General features: G+C 36.1%; 1 protein-coding gene across 1 annotated transcript in view; it reads right to left on the bottom strand.

The window, feature by feature from the left end:
- Positions 1-1,414: 1,414 nt before the first annotated feature.
- UPF2 (UPF2 regulator of nonsense transcripts homolog (yeast)) overlaps positions 1,415-19,434 on the bottom strand; it is a gene marked incomplete at its 3' end in the record, with an annotated part of 44,231 nt that continues 26,211 nt past the window's right edge. Inside the window, exons 10-19 of the mRNA XM_009586908.1 lie at positions 18,392-18,508; positions 14,890-15,075; positions 14,141-14,344; positions 13,250-13,525; positions 11,248-11,431; positions 7,335-7,474; positions 5,438-5,542; positions 4,398-4,496; positions 3,468-3,646; positions 1,415-1,495 (exon numbers count right to left, since the gene is read on the bottom strand). Of these exons, the coding sequence (XP_009585203.1) occupies positions 1,415-1,495; positions 3,468-3,646; positions 4,398-4,496; positions 5,438-5,542; positions 7,335-7,474; positions 11,248-11,431; positions 13,250-13,525; positions 14,141-14,344; positions 14,890-15,075; positions 18,392-18,508 (1,571 nt within the window). The remainder of the gene's footprint in view (positions 1,496-3,467; positions 3,647-4,397; positions 4,497-5,437; positions 5,543-7,334; positions 7,475-11,247; positions 11,432-13,249; positions 13,526-14,140; positions 14,345-14,889; positions 15,076-18,391; positions 18,509-19,434) is intronic.

Raw genomic sequence — 19,434 nt, forward strand, 5'->3', positions numbered from 1 at the left:
ACAAATAACTAAACCATTAGCAGCATTTCACAATAAAAAAATCATTCCTTAGCTTCACCATTAAGCTCATCATCCATCTTAATATGTCCTTTATATTTTGTCTGTTCTATGGATTTATCAGCTTAATGGGATTGGTAAGTGTTTTCAGACAGGATGCTTAAAGTAGAAAAAAGAAAACTGAAATACAGAAAAGTGCAAACGAAAGAAACAGATTGTCGTGGTTTAACCCCAGTTGGCAACCAAGCCCCACAGAGCTGCTCGCTCACCCTCCCCCCCAGTGGGATGGTGAAAGAAGAGCAAAAGTAAGAAAGCTCATGGGTTGAGATAAGAACAGTTTAGTAATTGAAAATAAAATAAAATAATAATAATAATTTTTAAAATTGTAGTGAAAAGGAAAACAAGAGAGAGAGAGAGGAACAAAACCCAGGAAAACCAAAAAACAACAGACTGGTAATTAACAAAATATCACTGAGTCACTATCTCAAGGCAATCAGACAGTTGCCATCTGAAATCAAATCACTAATGACAATTACTAAAGGATATGATGATTAATGAGCAAACAAAACATTTGTGATTTGCAAACAGTGAAGAGATATCAAAAACGTCTTATAAAAATCTGTGACATGGGGACAGAACATGAGGACTTCACTTAGAAGACGGCAAACTGAAAAAAGATAGAAAATGATCATTCAGAAGACTAGATTACAGATTTCATAAAAACGTCACTGAGACAAAGAACTTCACGTTCAAGGACAGACTTGACCATTCCACGGATATTACCATTCTTTTATGGAACCTTGCTAAAAATCTTTCAAATGAAAGGAAATCTTTTGCCTTGGGTATTAAGCAAATTTCTTGGCACTACGTAACTTTCTTTTTACTGTGTTAATCTCACCCTAGTTCACACCTATCTGGCATAAAACTTCTTGGACAGTTTCAAAAACATCAAATGGCATTAGATAGATCTCAGCTCTGATCCCTTATGATGGCAGTATTTTATTTCCCCTTGCTCTCTCATGGCTTGTGGATAAATCATGATGCCATAGTCTAATTTCCAATTACCATGTTCAGTTCTACTGCTACTAGCTTTGTAAGTTTTGTCATACAACTTCTTTGCTACAGCTGATGGGCGAAAAAACCCAGCCATCTATTGCAAGACACTGGTCTACTCAATATCCTTGCTATTGCCTGTTTTTGCAAATCACAATGTGACAAAAAAGGATAAAATATGCTGTCCTTGTTACTATCAGCCTGCAATGACTATTAATTCAGGTTGTATGCTGCTGGTAAATAGCAGTCAGTTATTCTTGTGTTGCTTCAAAAAAATAGTTGTCAATGCACCGCTAAAATCTAGCTGGACACTGGCATGTGAACTGAGTACTTAGTGACTGGACCTCAACTACCAAATACTAACCTCCGGAAGGAAGCACAGCACGTTCCATTTTCATCAGTAAGTACTTCCTTACAGTGAAGATTTCTAGTTTCAGCAGCACCACTGACAAAAAACACAGAGACCAAACCAATTGCTAACATAGCACGCGATTAGGTTGACGACGTAGTGAGGTGGTGATGCTTATCATTCCAGTGACTGTGCAGACAAGAAGTTACTTAGAGCCTTCCAGGTTGTCTGGAAACTCCTTTTGACTGTTTTTAAAAAGCTGAAAGTTTACAGCTATAACTTAACAGTAAAGTACGCATCCATCACTTCAAAACTCTGTGCACATTCTGCTCATGCAGATTTAAAATAAAATACTCTAAGAAGGAATAATTATTTTCTTTTCAACTCCACCTCTTCTTTCCTACTTATTTTTCTATTAAAACTGACTACTAAGACTTTTTTTTTTCTGAATACAGAATTGTGGACAAAGAAGCCTTTCATTGACTCAAGAACTGAAGTAGTCTATAAAGCAACTGTTTTCTACATTTCTAGAAACACTGAGAGGAGTTTTGGCAGGAAGAGCCTACTCCCAAAAGCAAATACTGGGGGAGGAGCAGGGAAAGCTCCTGAACAAGTTCTGCTTTCTTTTTCAAGCCACACGTCAGCAATATTTTCCCATCACACAGAATATGAAGATCCTAAAATTCTTGGTAACTGCAGATACTTCCAGTAAATTATCCTGAAAAAGCTAAACACCATTTTCTTTCAATGGAATTCCCTTAAATCCCTTCTCAGCCCAATGACAACAGTTACAATTCCCCACTCAAAACTTCTGTAGAACTTTGTATACAACATTCAAGTTCCAGAAAACAGAATAACCAAACAAATGTAGTAAGGAAATCAGTTAATCATCACTACTAAATGCAAGCACCTATGTGCCCACTCAAATAGGTATCACCTCTTACATTTTCAGAGCACTTACATAGCACAGCATTTTCTTAACAGGCTTAAAGATGTATTGGGAATCGCACACACTCACTACTTCAAGGGCTTTCTGAAAACAGACCTCACTTTCTACACAGATTTTTAAAGTCTTTCACATGGAAAAAGAGAAAGATTCTACTTCAGCTTCAACCTCAACTGTTACCTACTGTCACAATTCAGGTAACAGAAGTCAAAACAAAGTAATGGCATGGATGACATAGATCTAAATACTTGAAAGACAGATGCATGGAATAAAACAATGCGTTGGTCTTGCTTTCCACAAAAAGTCACTAGAGTCATTCACTTTCATCATCAATTTATACAACCAAATTGAAAAGGTTTCTTTAAAGGACCTAAACCATGATGAGAAATGCATGTGGAATATGTTAGGTATTGATTTGTATACCATGCATTTGCTGACCCAGGAAAATTCAAACATATACTAGAGAAAAGAGCCAAGACAAATGTATAGGTTGGCTGCATGAAGCAAGAGGTTTATTTGTTTTATCAACATGATTTCCATTTAAGTTTCTCTGAGAGATTCACTCAGCGCATTCTGGAAAAATCCCCTAAAAAAGCCTTCAGAGATAATGACTTTTTTTGACATTGAACAAATTCAACCAAGTGGCAGTTACTTAGGAAATGGAATTAAGCAAACACTGTATATCTTGATTTGAAGCGGAATGTGTTTTCAGAAAAATCTGTAGAATCTTGAAGATTCTGGAATATTCCTTCTCCTTTTCTTTTCTACTCCTTTTAACTTTCAGTGCCAGTACACCAACCACAAGCATTCATCTCCAACAACTATGTTTAAAATACACATAAAACGTACCATTGCCCCACTGGTGTGATTATGAAAAGTAATTAGTAACAGTATAAACAGTATAATTTAAGCACAGGATTTTCCTACATGATTTCTATTAACCAAGAATTCCAAGAAACTACATATGGTATTTTCTATTTATCAAAATTAAGATGCCTGCATCCTAATCTGATAAAAAGGATGAAGAAACAAAAAATTCTGTGACTTCAAAAGTCACAGAGTGTGACTGTCAGAAAAGTGAAAGGATTTTATTTATTTATTTAAGCAATAGCTGTAGCTTACATGAATCTTACCTGCTGTTTGTTGCCTTTTCGTGTTAACATGACAAATGGCATTGTGTCTCCAGACTCTGACTCTCCTTCCCCACCTCCAAGTGGAGGACCCTTCTTGAGCTGACTTTTGAGATGTAGAGGAATAGCAACATCCAACTGATGTACTTTAACAGATTCACCACTCCGTTGCTATTAAAAAAAGTAAATTCTATAAATGATCACATGCTAAAAATGTCAGTCTGGCAACGTTTGTATTTTCACGACTGAGAAAAGTTTTAACCTTCCAAGAAAACAGAGTAATATATAAATAAATGTATTAGGCTTTATTACATTTTCCTTTGATTTCCTTGCTTATGAAGAAGAAAGTTACAGGGACAGAATGCTTAAAATTTCAAAGGAATTTCTGATAACTTAACCTTGTAAGGAAAGAAATCTAAAGACTTCATTAAACACAGTTGAGAATGGACATTCTACATTCAGGATTTTTTTGTAGCGTGTTTTTAATGTATTCCTCATACAGGGCTTGCAATACTCAATACTTAAATATTTACCAGATGTGACAAAAAATACAGGACTTAATGGTTATGTAAATTTAAATGCAGCTACATTTTAAACATATTAAAACCTAAGCTTGGATAGTCTAGGATAAAGTCAGAAGCACTGCATAGTTATCTGATGCAGCTATTATTCATCCAATAAAATATCTGTCAGTATGTCATATATTCACTGGGCAAACAATACAATTAACAGCTATTTTACTAAAAGCTACTTATCCAAACGTGCCAATTGCAGAGAAGAGGCCACAACTAAGAAAAAAAAAAAAATCCATGTTCTTTAGTAAGGTAAGCTATGCATTAATCTTCTATTTACTTAAAAAAAAAATTAAATACAGTTAGCTGTACAGCAAATTACATTAATTTAAGAAAATAAACATTTATACCTGAAGATTTTCCAACATCATTTTATCCAATGCCTGAATGAAGTCCTCATCTTCTGCACAAGGGACATGCTTAAGTCCTCCTCCTTTAATCATTACTTCCTATTGCAATGGGGAAAAAACCTATTACATTAGATCCAGAAATATGAATATTCAGTCTAGAAATAAGGGGAAAAATATCCTTATTGCTTCCATATCATACATAATCAAAAGCTTAAAAAATAAATTGTTAAAGAAAAAAGTTTTCAGCCTGGATTTTTTTCTTGAAGAAATATTTTCTGACGTTTATTGCATCAATTATTACAAAGGCTGGCCACTCATTCTGACATACTAGCGTATGTGTACACATGCACATGCACACATTCTAGATATGGCAACAATACAAAGAAAAGTCTCTATCCCCACACCACACCTAATTTAACTAATTTTTTTCATTAAATCCATGAAGTTAGCTGGTCTTTTCAAGATGAATACTATCCTTCAGTATTTGAAAAGCACAACATGACAACAAAAATGTTTGAAGTCAGTACCCCAACACATTGTTCTATAATGATCATTACTTTCCTTAACTCTATAACTGCAATTCAGGCTCAACTGGATGGGTTCTTTTGCTACAGATGTTATAATCTGCCAATGCCAAATCTGTATTTTAGGAATTTTGCACTTCTTTCTTTGTCTCCTTTTCAGTTTTGGGATCTAGTGCAGAGTAACTAGTTTACCTTGTTGTACCATATCAGTTTGCTACCATTTCTGGCATTGCAAAACCATCATTCATGCAATCTTTTCCAGTCTAGCTACCTGTGAAAGTGCTCAGTCCTGTGAAAACATGTTGTTGTAAAGTTGACGGCATAAGTATTTTCAGAAAGTGATAATGAAAGTTTGCAAATACAAAAATAAGCTCCAAAATGTATCTGAAAGAATAGCAGGGAGTGTTCTTGCCATGTTTTTCCAGACATGTTATGAGCAGCGTTGGCAAAAAACATTCAGTAAAGAAAACCAAAGACGCAAAAGACAATTCACTTATCTAAAGTAACAATACATACTGTATTCTCCTCATCGGTTTCATTTTCCTTATTGGAGTCTGTAAGATAATCCGTGTTTTCTTCCTCCTCTTCTTCACCTTCTTCTTCCTCATTGTCAGAGCCCTCCTGAAATATTCAGTGTTTAAAATTTGAGAATAGAATAACTTCTGACTGTTTTAAAACAAAAAAGACCACTTGCATCTGATCCCTCATACACATTTTCTGCACCTTTCCTACCCTCTCCCCCATCCAAACCTGTTTCGTTCAGTTCAGTCTTAGTAAATTTGTTTGTTATGTTTTGTATTTAATGTTTCAGTCTGAACTCACTCAGCTTTATCTGACATTTTCACAAACATACAGCAGAAAACTGGGAGTAGTGGCTGATACACCAGATGGTTGTGCTGCCATTCAGAGGGAACTCAACAAGCTGGAGAATGGATTGACGAGAACTCATGAAGTTCAACAAAGGGAAATGCAAAGTCCTGCACCTGAGGAGCAATAACCCCATTCACTAGTACAGGCTGGAGGCTGCACATCTGGAAAGCAGCTCAGCAAAGAAGGACCTGGCGTCCTGGTGGACAGCAAACTAACCAAGACCCAGCAATGCACCCTTGCAGCAAGGGCAGCTGACTGCATCCTGGGCTGCATTAGAAAAAGTGTTGTTGACAGGTCAAAGGAGGTGATACTGCCTGCCTGCTCAGCACTGGCAAGACACATCTGGAGTGCTGCACCCAGCTCTGGGTTCCCCAGTACAAGACAGATATGGACACACTGGAGCAAGTCCAGCAATAGGCTGTGAAGATGATTAAGGGACTAGAGCACCTGTCATAGGAGGAGATAGCATTGTTTAGTCTGGGGAACAGAAGGCTCAGGGTGGGGTGGGATATCTCAATGTGTATAAATACCTGAAGGGAGGGAACAAAGAAGAGCGAGTCGGACTCTTCTCAGTGGTGCCCAGTGACAGACCCAGAGATACAAGTTGAAAAATTTCATTTAAATGTAAGAAAAAAGCCTTCTTTACTGTGATGATATTTAAACACTGGAACAGAAAGGTTGTGGAGCCTCCATCCTTGGAGATACTCAAAACTTGATTGCCTCGGGCAACCTGCTGTAGGTTACCCTGCTTTGAGCAAGAGAGGGTGGACAAGAAGATCTCCAGAGGTGCCTTCCCCTCCCCCCAACCATTTATGATTCTAACGATATTATTAATTTGTGGATAAAGGCACAAACCCAGCCAAACTTCAAGAACTTTAATGCTGAAAAGCATAGACTGAAAGAAAGCTTACTGGTAAACCAACCAACCCAAGCATAAGGAGAAAGTGTGTTTCTTATTTCCTTGATGAACTCATTTTCTCATAACACTACCATTATCATGTCAACTTTGCTGTGTCATAGTGACAAGTTAGAATTTCTATGTACACGTCTTTTTTTATTGGCTCCACCATTTTTGATTCAAAAGATTATTGGCACAGTAAACAAGGAAGTTTGTTATGCTCCATAAATCTTTTATTTATTCATATTACACAGGCATACTCTGAACACCTGTTATTTTTCCTACATAACTGCTTTGACATCTAGTCAATACATTTGCTTCTACAACAGAGAATTATCTGAAAGTGTTTTCATGCCAAAAAACTGAAGGCATCTTTTTGTTGAGAAGCAGCACATACCCTGAGCAAAGTTGTCAGGTTCAAGCTTCTGCTGTAATTTCTCTGGAATAAGCCTCCGACACTCTGTATTCAGTTTTCCGTGTATAGAAAACTGGGATGGAAATATCCTCAAAGTACTGACTGGGTTGTGCATACCCACATTGCACCTGTTAACTCTGTGACATAGAAGGGCTTCAGAAAGTAATGAGTAATCAGAGTATTGATTACTCATTCTTTTTAGGCGAGGTAAGGTAAATTATTAAGTTCACCTCTTCTTCTGGCTCATTTACTTCACTTTCATTTCCAGATTGTTCCTCTGTCTCTGCTCCACCTTCCTCCTCCTCTTCATCCTCTTCCAGATTCTCTCCTTCTGTTATGGAATCTTTGGAATCTTTGTCATTCACAATTCCTGCAATTTGGAAAAAAGAAAAAATTAGAACAAGGAACTAGAACAGAATTAGAACATTAGAACAAACCACTCAAGTTATATGTGGAAGAGCACTTCAAAAGTCCATTCTCACTGAACACTAAAACTTCCAATGGGTCATTATATTCCACTTCTGAATGAAATATTTTCTATATAGTTACCTTACTCTTAAAGGGTAGTCATTTCCCTGCCAGAAAAGGAGGAAAACATTATGGAGAATGTTTAAAATCTCCCATATAACAGCAATCAAGAAGCTGCACTGTGCAAACTGCTTCAAAATATCCTCAAGCTAAACATGCAACCTTACTGAAACATGCACTGAAACATGAGTGCTAAATTACAGATGCTCTACAAAACCAGCAGAACCCAGAAGACATCAAGCCTCTGCAGTCTTAGTTCCAGTAGTTCACAGACTGTCAATTAACAGTTTTGAAACAACTATTTTCTCAGCCTGTAATAAACCTCTCTGACTCTTTTCTAATGCTCTGAGGCTGCACTTGAACCTATGAGGATGTAGGTGCCTATGTAAAGTCTTTAGGAAATCAGAGTCTCTTCCGAAAGTATTATCGAGTGTGCTCATCCTACTTGCAGACAGGACTGACAGTTCTTTCACTGTGTTTTAGTTCATCTTGCAGTTTTCCTCACTGACTTGCTTGCCACCTCTATCCCTCAAGACATTTTAGTTTACTCTGTGTGTAAGGTATCAAGCACAGCTCCCTAAACCTCTGCTTTCTTTCAATAAGATATCCTTCAATGTAATGCCCTTATCTGTATCATTCCCACAGTAGTGAAAAATTGCTTCAGCATCCAATGTAGTCTTAGATATAGATTTCAAGCAGAATTTTTCTCAGAGAAAATATTTAAGAACTGAGCATGGTTCTGATTCAGGAAAAAATGAAGATCTGTTTTTAGAGAACAGCTATTGCAAAAATTAAGTCATGTAATGCAAAAAAGAACAAACTTCCAGCATACACTATTGTTCTCACACATTCTTTTAATTTTTTTCATTAATTTACAAAGCCACTTAATCCTCTAGAGGATCATGGTTTGAGCTAGCAGAAAGCAATGCTGATGCCAGCCTTCTGCGACAGAGCAGATCTAAGCCAGTAATTTTTCAAAGATTTTACTAAGGAGTCAATACAGTTACTATGCAGTTTCTCATTCATATTTTGACGTTTTACCAACCATACTTAGGGTCAGCCATTAGCTTAAAGTTTTTTGGACAGCAAATGAACACATCAGTTCAAACAAGGCACTCCTTGTTTGTTCTCTGCCATATGCAAAGAACAAATGCAATAGTATGCAATTCTTAAGCAAAAGTCTAGATTCTGAACATAGAAGTGGTTTGGGGGCATACCAGATTTTTTTGTTTTTGTTCTTGCTCCACCTCCAGGTGCCTTTAAGACATGCAATACACAGACACACACAGCCAGCTCTCTACAAAAATATGACTAAGATCACGAAGATCAGCTTTAGGAGGAGGTGAATCTTTACAGCCATGCTTGAATTAGATAAAACTCAGAAATAAAATGAACGGTATATATGGCTGTATGGTAGTTATTGAGGATTTCAGCTCTGTGTGAACACACACACACACACTCTTCCTCCTTCATATTCCAGAGGTTTCAAAGCATTCCTTTTTTCCCCTATTTATAAATACCGTGTTCTTCAAACTCTGTGCCGCTCCATAATTATGGAAGAATTTCTTTTCAATCACTCAGTATATTCTCACTGGTACAAAATCACCAGAGTGGCACAGGAACCAACAGTCACTCCCTAACTCAAGGTCTGCAGGCAACAAGTTACCCTACTGTTCTGCCTAGAATTACACTTCAGACTGTTAAAGAGCAAAGCACATCATGGTCTTCAGCACAATACCTTCTCAGTGTTATTGTCCATGGGCCGAGGAACCGTGGGGACAAATTGATCAAGAACTGCAGTTCTACTAGAGCTTTTGCTGAAGTGTTAAAAACCTAATTTCCTTCAGATATGCTCGCACCTATCCTCATAATCTTCAAAGATCAGAAAGGTAGATGACAAACTTCCTGAGATCACCTTCAAACAGTCCTAATAGGAGGACTAGGAACTATCCCACCCTACACTGATGTTTAATAGCAAGCAACTAATATCAGTATCAAGAAACGCAACACCACACTTGGAGGGGACACACGACACAACCCCCTTTTTAAAGGCTGTACTGTTGATGGGCTTTGCTCATGCCAAAACAAACACAATAAAATGTTCTCCACACTTGCTCACATCCAGTGACCACGTATCTCCCTCTCCCTTAACTACACCGAACTCAACTGCTATTGTGGTGGTGATTCAGAGAACAGAAGTTCTTATGATTTGTAGGAAGGAAGTGCTGAGTATTTTTCAAAAGAATATTACAGTTTATGTAACTAGTGGTAAATTACTTCTTGGTTACCATTTTGAGAGCATAAAAGCTAGTAATTTAGATCATATCATAGGGAAATTTTTATCTGCATTTCAGTTGCTACATAGGTAATTTTAAGGCATGTCAACTAAACAAACAGCATATTAAAAATATAAATTCCTCCTAAAACAGAAGTTGCAACGTTTCACCTGGCAATTACACATACTCATCCCACTGGATTAAAGGATTATTCTTAAAAATTGAACTTGTCTAACTAGATGAAGTGCTATTAAGGCTATAATTAACACTTATAAAGTGTAAAATTTACATATAAAAGCTTTTCATGACCAAGCTTGTCTTCAAATAAAAATGGAAGATTAAAAAAACAACTCCATTTAATGAGAAATGAGCACAGTACTATCCAATAATTAGTAAGAACTGATAACTACAAAAGGTTTGAAGGTTAATATGATGATAGTAGTTCTAGATACACACTAACCAATATTTTGTCAACTGAGTGTGCTGCAAGCCCAACTTTTTTCTCCTGAAATAAAGTTATTTTTAATACAGCAAGATTTATAAATACACATCATTGTAGTCTTAGCAGGAATTACAAGCTAGCACACAACCTAGCCAACAGATATATTCTAAGAAGAAAAAAAACTTCAACAATCCAACCAAAGCTCTAAATCATTAAAAGGAAATCATCCTCTGGCCTCTACTGAAATGTAAAGCCCATTCAAAATTATTCCAAAGGAAGTGGAAGGATCAAAGTACCTGACAGCATTCTATAAGCAAAACATGTTCTCTCTTTTATTGTAGTCTTACACTAATGCTTACTTTGACACAGCAGCTGTAGTCAAATCTGAACTGGGGAAGGAACACAGAATTGCAAGCAACCAATCTACCAAAATGACCAAGCTGGTTTCCATCAGTTGCTCACCAACTAACAGGCTGCAGTAATTGAGTGCACAGATACTCCTTGTTTTTTGTAGCAGATGTGCTTCCTAAATTTTTCTGATGAAATTCATAGTTTTCTTCCTCATCATTTGCACCATACTACTCCATTTACTTATTTTATATACATATATATACACACACACACACTCTCACTCCCCCTCTCCAAATACTACTACATTAATAGTATTCAAATTGACTTGTTTTTCCCCCTCAAACACTCAACCACTTTAAGTTATGGTGTTTCTATACGACCTCTATGGTGATCAGAAAAATGCAAAGAAGTTACAAAAATTTTTCTATCATGAGAATAAAAAGATCATATCATGAGAATAACAATAGTTACTTATCATAAAAAAGATAATTTTAAGAAATATAGGAACTAGCAAAAAGACCTCATTTCCCTTGCACATTTTCTTACCTAATTTTATTAAGAATTCGCGTTCCAAGTCTTGCACCTGTCTGATAGCTTCTTCCAAAGAATTGCAGAGCTTTATCTTTGGTCTCAGCAGTTCCAGTGTATCACTGATCATATAGTCTATGTCTATAGGAAATGGGTGGTCTTTTGTCCAAACATCCAGACTTTTTTTCCACCAAACATACCGCTAGAATACAAAATATTCAAGTAAGTTATATACACACTGGCATTTATAAACTATTTAACTTGCCTAGCCATGTCCGGACAGTAGAAAATGCAAAATATTTCACATCACTACTCTCTTACTTCATATATGTATTAGGTATTTTGATATCACTAAACATTGTTTGGTAACAATGGATATCACAAACATTAAGAATATGCTCCTTTTATCATAACGACTGTTAGAAGCATGAAGACTGAGCAAAAAAGCACTAAAAAGAAAGTGCCTTCTAAGGGTAGATTCTTTCTATGAGAGATAAGTACTTAATCGACCAGCTTTCAACTCCTTCCTCCACGTATTTTCCAAGAAAATTAACTGCCCCAAAGGCATATTACGGGGAGAAGGGGGGAAGCATCACAAAAGTTTTAAGCCTACAGCTAGCATGTAGTGACTTATCCAGTTTGCTTTGCAACAAATGAGTGCATACCCCTTACAATAAAATTGTAAAAAATAAATGTTGATCTTAAGTGAACCTAGCAGTAGAATCTGAGAACAAAGGTGTTGCAAAAATTGCATCTGAAAATGAAGTATGAGTAACAGAATGTTTATTTAAAAGGTGATACAGTCAAAAGGAACACTTGTTGAAATTGTAAGGTGTAACAAAAATATAATGACTTCTTCACTGACAAGTTTATTTTGCATTTGAAAATAGGACCATACTGTACTTCAAAAAGTCATTTTACATCTCAGATACAGATGAAGGATATGCATTCTGAAGGTGTGAAATAAGTCGTTATCACCTCAATTTAAAATTATACTAAAACAAGGATATTAAAAGAGAGAAGCAGAAAGAAAAAGAAATTAAGTCCAAAGAGTTTTAGCATGAACTCCATGGACTGGAATTCCACATTTACTCAGAAGAACCCATTTCGGTGTTTAAACACTCCCGTTATGAAATCTTTTTCCCACCCTTACATCTATTGAGTCAGAACTTTCCTTGCTGCAACTTGTGACCATTACTTCTCATCCTTTCACTGTGCATGCCTGAGAGTATCTGACTCCTCCTCTACAAACACTATTAGCTGAGGACAGCAGCCTAATTAGCATTCTCTTCTTCAAGCTGAGCAAACCCACAATATGAGCACTGAGAGCCTCCTGATCATTTTCGTGACCCTCTGCTGGACTTGACTCAGTCTCATCATCTTGGCTGATGTCTCTCCTCTCATCTACCAGGGAGCCCTGAACTGGAAACAGTGGTCTAGACGTGGCCTCACAAGTGCCAAGCAGAAGGGAAGGGAAAAAAGAAGAAAAGAAAAAAGGAAAAAAGAATCACTTTCCTCAAGCTGCTGGCTACACTCTTGCCAATGCAAGGTAGTGTGCAGTTGATCTTCATCACCCTAATGGTGCAGAACTTAATGTCATGTTCATACAGTCCAGGAGTCCTGGCTCTATTCCTGCAAAGCTGCTTTCTAGGTAGTCAGTGCCAGCCTGTATTGTTGCATAGAGCTATTCCATCCCAACTGGAAAACTTGATACTTACCTTTGCTGGAATTCACAAGGTTTCTGTCAGCCCATCTTTCCACTTGCTGAGACCCCCTGAAGGGGGGAACCTAAACTCTTCAGTGAATCAACTGCTACCCCAGTGTTCCACAAGTTTGTTGGAACAGTAACATCTACATATTACTGAACATAACACGTCACTTTAAAATAAAACCGCTATCAGACAGGCAGGATTCTAAAAATTATAGTGCTAGAGAACAATGAGAGAAATATGTAACAGACTGACTTACATTAGCTTGTTAAAGAAATCTACAGAACTATATAAAATTTAGTTTAGAATACCTGAAAATATACAAGAAAGCAATCAAGTTTTCGTTTGCTGGATCCTCTGTCAAAATACTGCCCACAGGTATCGAGGATAGTACAAACTAGTCTGATTCTGAAAAGATGCTCTGGAGGGTCCAGTGGACTAGGACTACCATCAGGATTCACACCAAATGATGTGAAAGAATAAAGAGTTCGAAATATTACAGCTGATTCCACCATTCGATAATTGTAAAGCTCCCCCAAAAACTTGGCGCTGCTGATCCGCCGTTGGTTAAACTTTGGCTGGTTAACCTTTATCAAAAAAGAACAAAAAATTCACTTTATCATGCAGACACTATAGAATCTTTGTAAAAGGTTTGTTTGCGGTTTTTTGTTTGTTTTTTTTTTTTAGAAAAAAGCAGCATAAAAAAATTGATAGAATTCATTATAATAAAAGATGGTTATTTATGGCTACATGTAATACACAAAATTAAACATTAAAAAGTAGTTATGAAAGCTGGTCAACTAGTCATTATTATAAAGTTCAAATACATTTAGCATAAGTTCTATCTTAAATCTATGATGATTTTTCATTGCCTAGAGAATTCTTGTCATTATAACATCTACCAAAATATGGACTAGTCTCCAAAGTTACTTGAAGTTGCATGAATCTGACTACACTGTGAAAGAGTACATTGTATGCCCGTACTATAATAAGGGGGGCAAAACAACTGTCCTAGTAATCTTTGCCGTTTGTTGGGTTTTTTGAATTTAAGTAAACCTACATAAAGCAAACAACTGCGATAGAAAAGTCATCAGACAAAAATGCAGAATCCAAGGATTCCTGTCTTTAAGCAAGATTATTTTACTGTTTTCCTTTCAACACAAGTAGATGAGTATAGCTTAATAAGAATGTTGGTTGTTTACCTCCATTCCTAGTCGAATATCCTCTAGCACTCCATCCACAACATGAATTCCGACATCTTCCTGGTAAAGGACCAACCCTGCTAAGAGGTTGGCTACACAGTGAATGCTATTATATTTCACATTCCAGATGTTGATCATACAGCATATAACATAGTCTTTTACTTCTGCATCCTGCCAAGGCAGCTTGCGCATCTGTCTCAGGACCTAAACCAAATTTTAAGACAAGCTTAACATTTTAGCAGGCAAAATATCAAGACACTCACTGTCATCCCCTGTCTCTCACGGTTGGGATGAAATCCCTGTAAGCACCTGCAAGCAACCTCATTCTCTCTTTCAAGCATCCTTCAGATCTGCAGTAGCTACAGAAAACTTTATGTATGTATAACTCAACTGCTGTCCTCTAGCTACTAATCAAGCTGTCCAAATCTGTTCCATAATTTCCTTGCTCTTACAGTCTGTATTTAACTGTAGTCTTTTGTCTCTCACTCTGCACACAAGACACTTAGCACAAAGATTCTCATTTCATTCGCTATTTGTTCAGCACTTAATGCTATGGAGAAATGCAGGTCCATGACTGGAGCTTCTATGCATTACAATAAAGGAAATGAAACCATCTTAACAATCAGGGATACAAAAATGATCCCTCTTCCTCACAATTAAAAAAAATTATAACCTTCCCCAAACCCTTCGAAAGTTAGTACTACATCACTTCCAGTAAAATCTCTATTAAAGATTTCAAAAGGATTTACCTTCTCTGTGGTGACCTTGGAGAGATCCTTATAAAGAAGCTTACGAATATATTCCTGCAAAGGAGGACGTTTTTTCTTCACAGTTTTTTCAGCTGGAGGGGGATTACAGTAGTAATAGGCATTTTCTACCATTGTAACATAGCGTGCATCAAGATGCATTGCTTGTTTTTTTCTCATCATTTGTTCCTGGAAATAAATGCAAATGATCAGTTAAAGATGTTGACATAGTACATTTTCAAGCCAAAGGCTTTTACAGTTACATTTGGGATAAAGGAAACATGAAAGGTTGCAGAAAAGTAGGTTAAAAGCTTGGGTAGAGAGAAGAAAGGACAAAGCATATATATGGTTCTGTGTTACTATTTCCAAGGTAATTTTTCTTTACAATCCCTATTTTTATAATGGTTAACCTGTGGTGAAAAAGGTTTCAGAAAAGTATTTAAAGTTTAACTTGAAATCTACATGTTATATTAAGATAAATGGTTAAAAAGATTATTAGCCACTCTATTCAAAATATGATTTTATTTAACTAAAGTAGCTGAAATATTAATGTCTTGACACAAGCACAGTGAATCATCGTAAGAGTGGCAATCTGCTTTTTACATCAGTATGCAATTCCAGAGAGTTTATATTGATGGTTTCACATGAATTTTCAATGGTTTAGGCAATGGCATTTTCCTTATTGCACGCTCCATTGTTGCTGTTTACCCGAGCAGAATAGACTGCAAGAAAAACAGTACCTACCATAAAGCGGTATTTCAGGAAAAATCAGACAAGTTAAAGTTACTACATCAACACTAATTACTGTGCTTAATTGTCAGGATTGTCCTAGTTTTCCTCACTGAATACAATCTTTTCTCCGTACTTCATTTTGGATTTATTTTGTGGGTTTTAAAAATTCCTTGTATCTAAAAATTCTGTACAAGAACTAAAGTAGCAGTTCTAAGCTGCTGATTTTTACAGTTAAAGATGAGGATGAGCTAATTCCATATAATTCCATTATATCCATTTTATAATATGCATTTTTTTTAATATGCATATGTATATTTATATGTATATATGTGTGTAATTCTATGACTTTCTTCCACACCAGGACAAAGCAATATTGTCTTTAACAGGAGACATACAGCCTGTTTAGCATCTTATTATATTACATAATATATTGTCAGCGGTAAAGATTAAGACCAATAATTATTTGGAAGATCAACAGGCCTTAATTCTACCCATAAGAGTAATTGATAAGATCAGCTTTACATTTACTTAGATTTTTACCACAAGATCCTAGTTAGCTTGCTTTGGGAGTAATCTTTTCTACAGTTCACACTAACTGGTACCATAAGACTATGATCCAATTTGTATAATGCTATTTAAGTCAAAATTAATCTCTATAGTTTCTATAGGGCAACATTAAAAGATGCAGCTGTTAAGATGGTTGTAGAATATAAATCTATTTAGCCTATTTTACACCTTTATCAATAGATATTCCAAACTTATTTGCCATCTCTATCCTCTTCTGGTTCCTCAATGCACAAGACAAGACTATTCATCCGAAACCTTGTGAGACTATAAGCCTCAGTTTATAAGAAACAGTGTTTGTAGTTTGTCTTACACTTCACAGTTAAATCATGTTTAGCATTCATCCAGCAGATTTCAGCAATACAGCTAACAGTCAGCGTTTTTGTAGTGCATAAGACTGAAAGCAGTCAGTTACAAAAAGTAGCTCTGGTAAAGGTATATAATTTTTCTTGACTTCTAAAATTTTTATTAACTACAAAAAAATGGTAGCAATAAGTAAAGTGTGTTTTAAAGATAATGGAACAGTGTTTTAAGGGGAAAAATACTTGATTATAGCAAGGAATATATTTAACAATAAAACACACCGGCTGGCAAACCTTTAGGAGATTGAGAGATTCAAACCTTTCGAGACACAAAGTACACTGCAACAAAAAGCATCAGCCAAGAACTTGCAGTTAATTTGTCCATCTCTTTCCTCTTGTGACTACACCACCACAACAAATGCTATGACATTCAAAGAGGTTCAGAAAGAAACAGCATTTTGAGGAAAAGAAATTGTACAACAATATACCCAAGTATGCAACAACTGCTTCTCCATTAACTCTACAGCATGAGAAGGGAGGCTACAGATTCAAGAGAAAGACCTGTCAAGTGTAAGCCTGTGCTTTGATAAGAAAGGAGATAAATACAGCAGAGACAGTGATACTTCACAGCTTAAGAGCTGTGTCTTTAGAAAGAGATTCCAAACACTTAAACTGCTCCCTTCCAGAAGGACAAACTATGTCCACTTTCTCCCCCAAATGCAGAGACTACTTTCTTTACTGCAGATACATTTCTATATTCTTCCTGTATGCCCAGATTTGAAGGGAACATTAAAACATCTAGTCACACTTCTAATACAACAACATGGTCTATTAGTTGATCTGTATCTGCTTAAGCTGCTTTTAACTTAATGCAATTTCCTATTGCTAGTATCTATCTTTGAAGGAATTCTTCAACCATGTTTGACTCAATCTCTTGCCTTGGACACAGAGTTTTAGGATTGTCTCTCAAGCCAGTAAACATATTATTCAGGGCTCAAATTCATACACTAAAAAAGACCCAAAGCTAATCCTTGTTATTTTTAAATCTTTGCTAGTACTTATCTAGACTTACAGATACCACTTCTACTCTTACCTTAATTACCGATTTCTATTTCTAAACCCCCTTCCTCTAGTGTCTTCATAAACTTTTTCTTCAAATACAGAACCCTAGATTGTTACACAGGGCACAGAAACCACCTCTTTCAACTGTCTTCACCTCCAGTTGAAATATCTTATCATCTATCGTTCCATTCAATACTATTTTCCCCCTCAAATAGTATCTTAGGTGTATTGAGGAACAGCTACTATATTCTTTCAACCTCATCCTCTGTTTTTACCTATCTCTGAATTATTTGCAGTTCTGAAGCTTTTTGCTTCAGAAATTTAATGCCTTATTTACATTTTCTTTTAAGTCATGAAGAGATTTATAGGTCAACTGGAGTTCTCCAGAATACTTTCAGAACCCTATTCTCACAGGAGGTACAATCTCAGAGCTGAGACAACACTGGACGGGCTATAAATAACAAGATGATACAAGTCCATAGGACTACAAACAACAGCTGACAGTGCCAAAGCAGCCCAGGACTTGAACATATGGAACACCAGTCCATCTCAACCTCATTCCACGATGAGGAGGCAAGATTTCAGAAAAAACGACTCATTGTCCTCCCACACAGTTGTGTCTGTTTTTATTAAAGAATCAAGAACTTAATCTTCCCTGGGCACTCAAGATAAAACTTATCAGAAGTTTTCACTTACTAGTGCTTGAACATTGTAACTGACAATTAAGGTATTAGTCACAATCATCGTTATGGTCAGACCACATCACAAAGACAGAAAATAAAAGAAGTAATTGGTTTAATTCAGTGCATGATACCCTCCCCCAGAAGACAAGAGTTTTCTCTTACCAAAAGAACACTGGTTCTTAAGTGAGATTCTGGTGATCTAAAGAGGAATCTTCCACAGGTTTCCAGCAGAGTACATGCCATTTCAATATGGTGATGAGAAAAGTCTGACAGAAGCATCTGGTATGTATTTATATAAAAACACAGCATGTTAAACATCTTTTTCAACTGCAGAAAACAGTAAATTATATCTACTAGACTTTACACTACTGTGGTGTTCCATATTCTTTAAGAAAAAAATGCAAACTTATTTCACTGATCAGATGTTAGCAAAATACAAAATATTCATCTCATTAAAAAAGTATTATAAGAACAGTCTAGACCCCAAATTTAGGCTCCAGAAACCTAAAAACAGGATACTTCCTAAGCCTAGCATAAGAAGACTATACAATATTAAAACAAACACTATAATCTCTCCCATACCCCTTCCAACTCTGTTGCATCTGCTTTAAAATCTGATCAGATGTTAGCAAAATACAAAATATTCATCTCATTAAAAAAGTATTATAAGAACAGTCTAGACCCCAAATTTAGGCTCCAGAAACCTAAAAACAGGATACTTCCTAAGCCTAGCATAAGAAGACTATACAATATTAAAACAAACACTATAATCTCTCCCATACCCCTTCCAACTCTGTTGCATCTGCTTTAAAATTCCATAATCTTGCACAGGGACACAATAACCTCAAAGCACATCAAATTTAATTGTATTATTTAAATTAAGCAACAACTAAAAATTAATTGAGCTTTGCATTTTACGATATTTTATAGATGAGAAAGGAAAAATGATGAGCAAGTATAATTTTTTAAGAATTCAGCTTCAATACCTAATGAGTCAATGATAGAAACTATTCCTAGAGAAAGTAATCTTAACCTGTGTTGAGTCTTCAACCACCTTTTGTAAGAGGCACTTTCATTTTTAAAATCCATTTTTAATTTGGGACTTGACATTAAAGATAAATTTGAATGTTTATCAGCTTGTAAATTGAGATGATATGGGCAGAGATTAATGCTTTCCAAAGATTTATTTTGTTCTTCAACAAACA

The sequence above is a fragment of the Fulmarus glacialis genome, unplaced genomic scaffold, assembly GCF_000690835.1.
Source record: "Fulmarus glacialis isolate BGI_N327 unplaced genomic scaffold, ASM69083v1 scaffold6781, whole genome shotgun sequence".
In the NCBI taxonomy this organism is placed as follows: Eukaryota; Metazoa; Chordata; class Aves; order Procellariiformes; family Procellariidae; genus Fulmarus; species Fulmarus glacialis.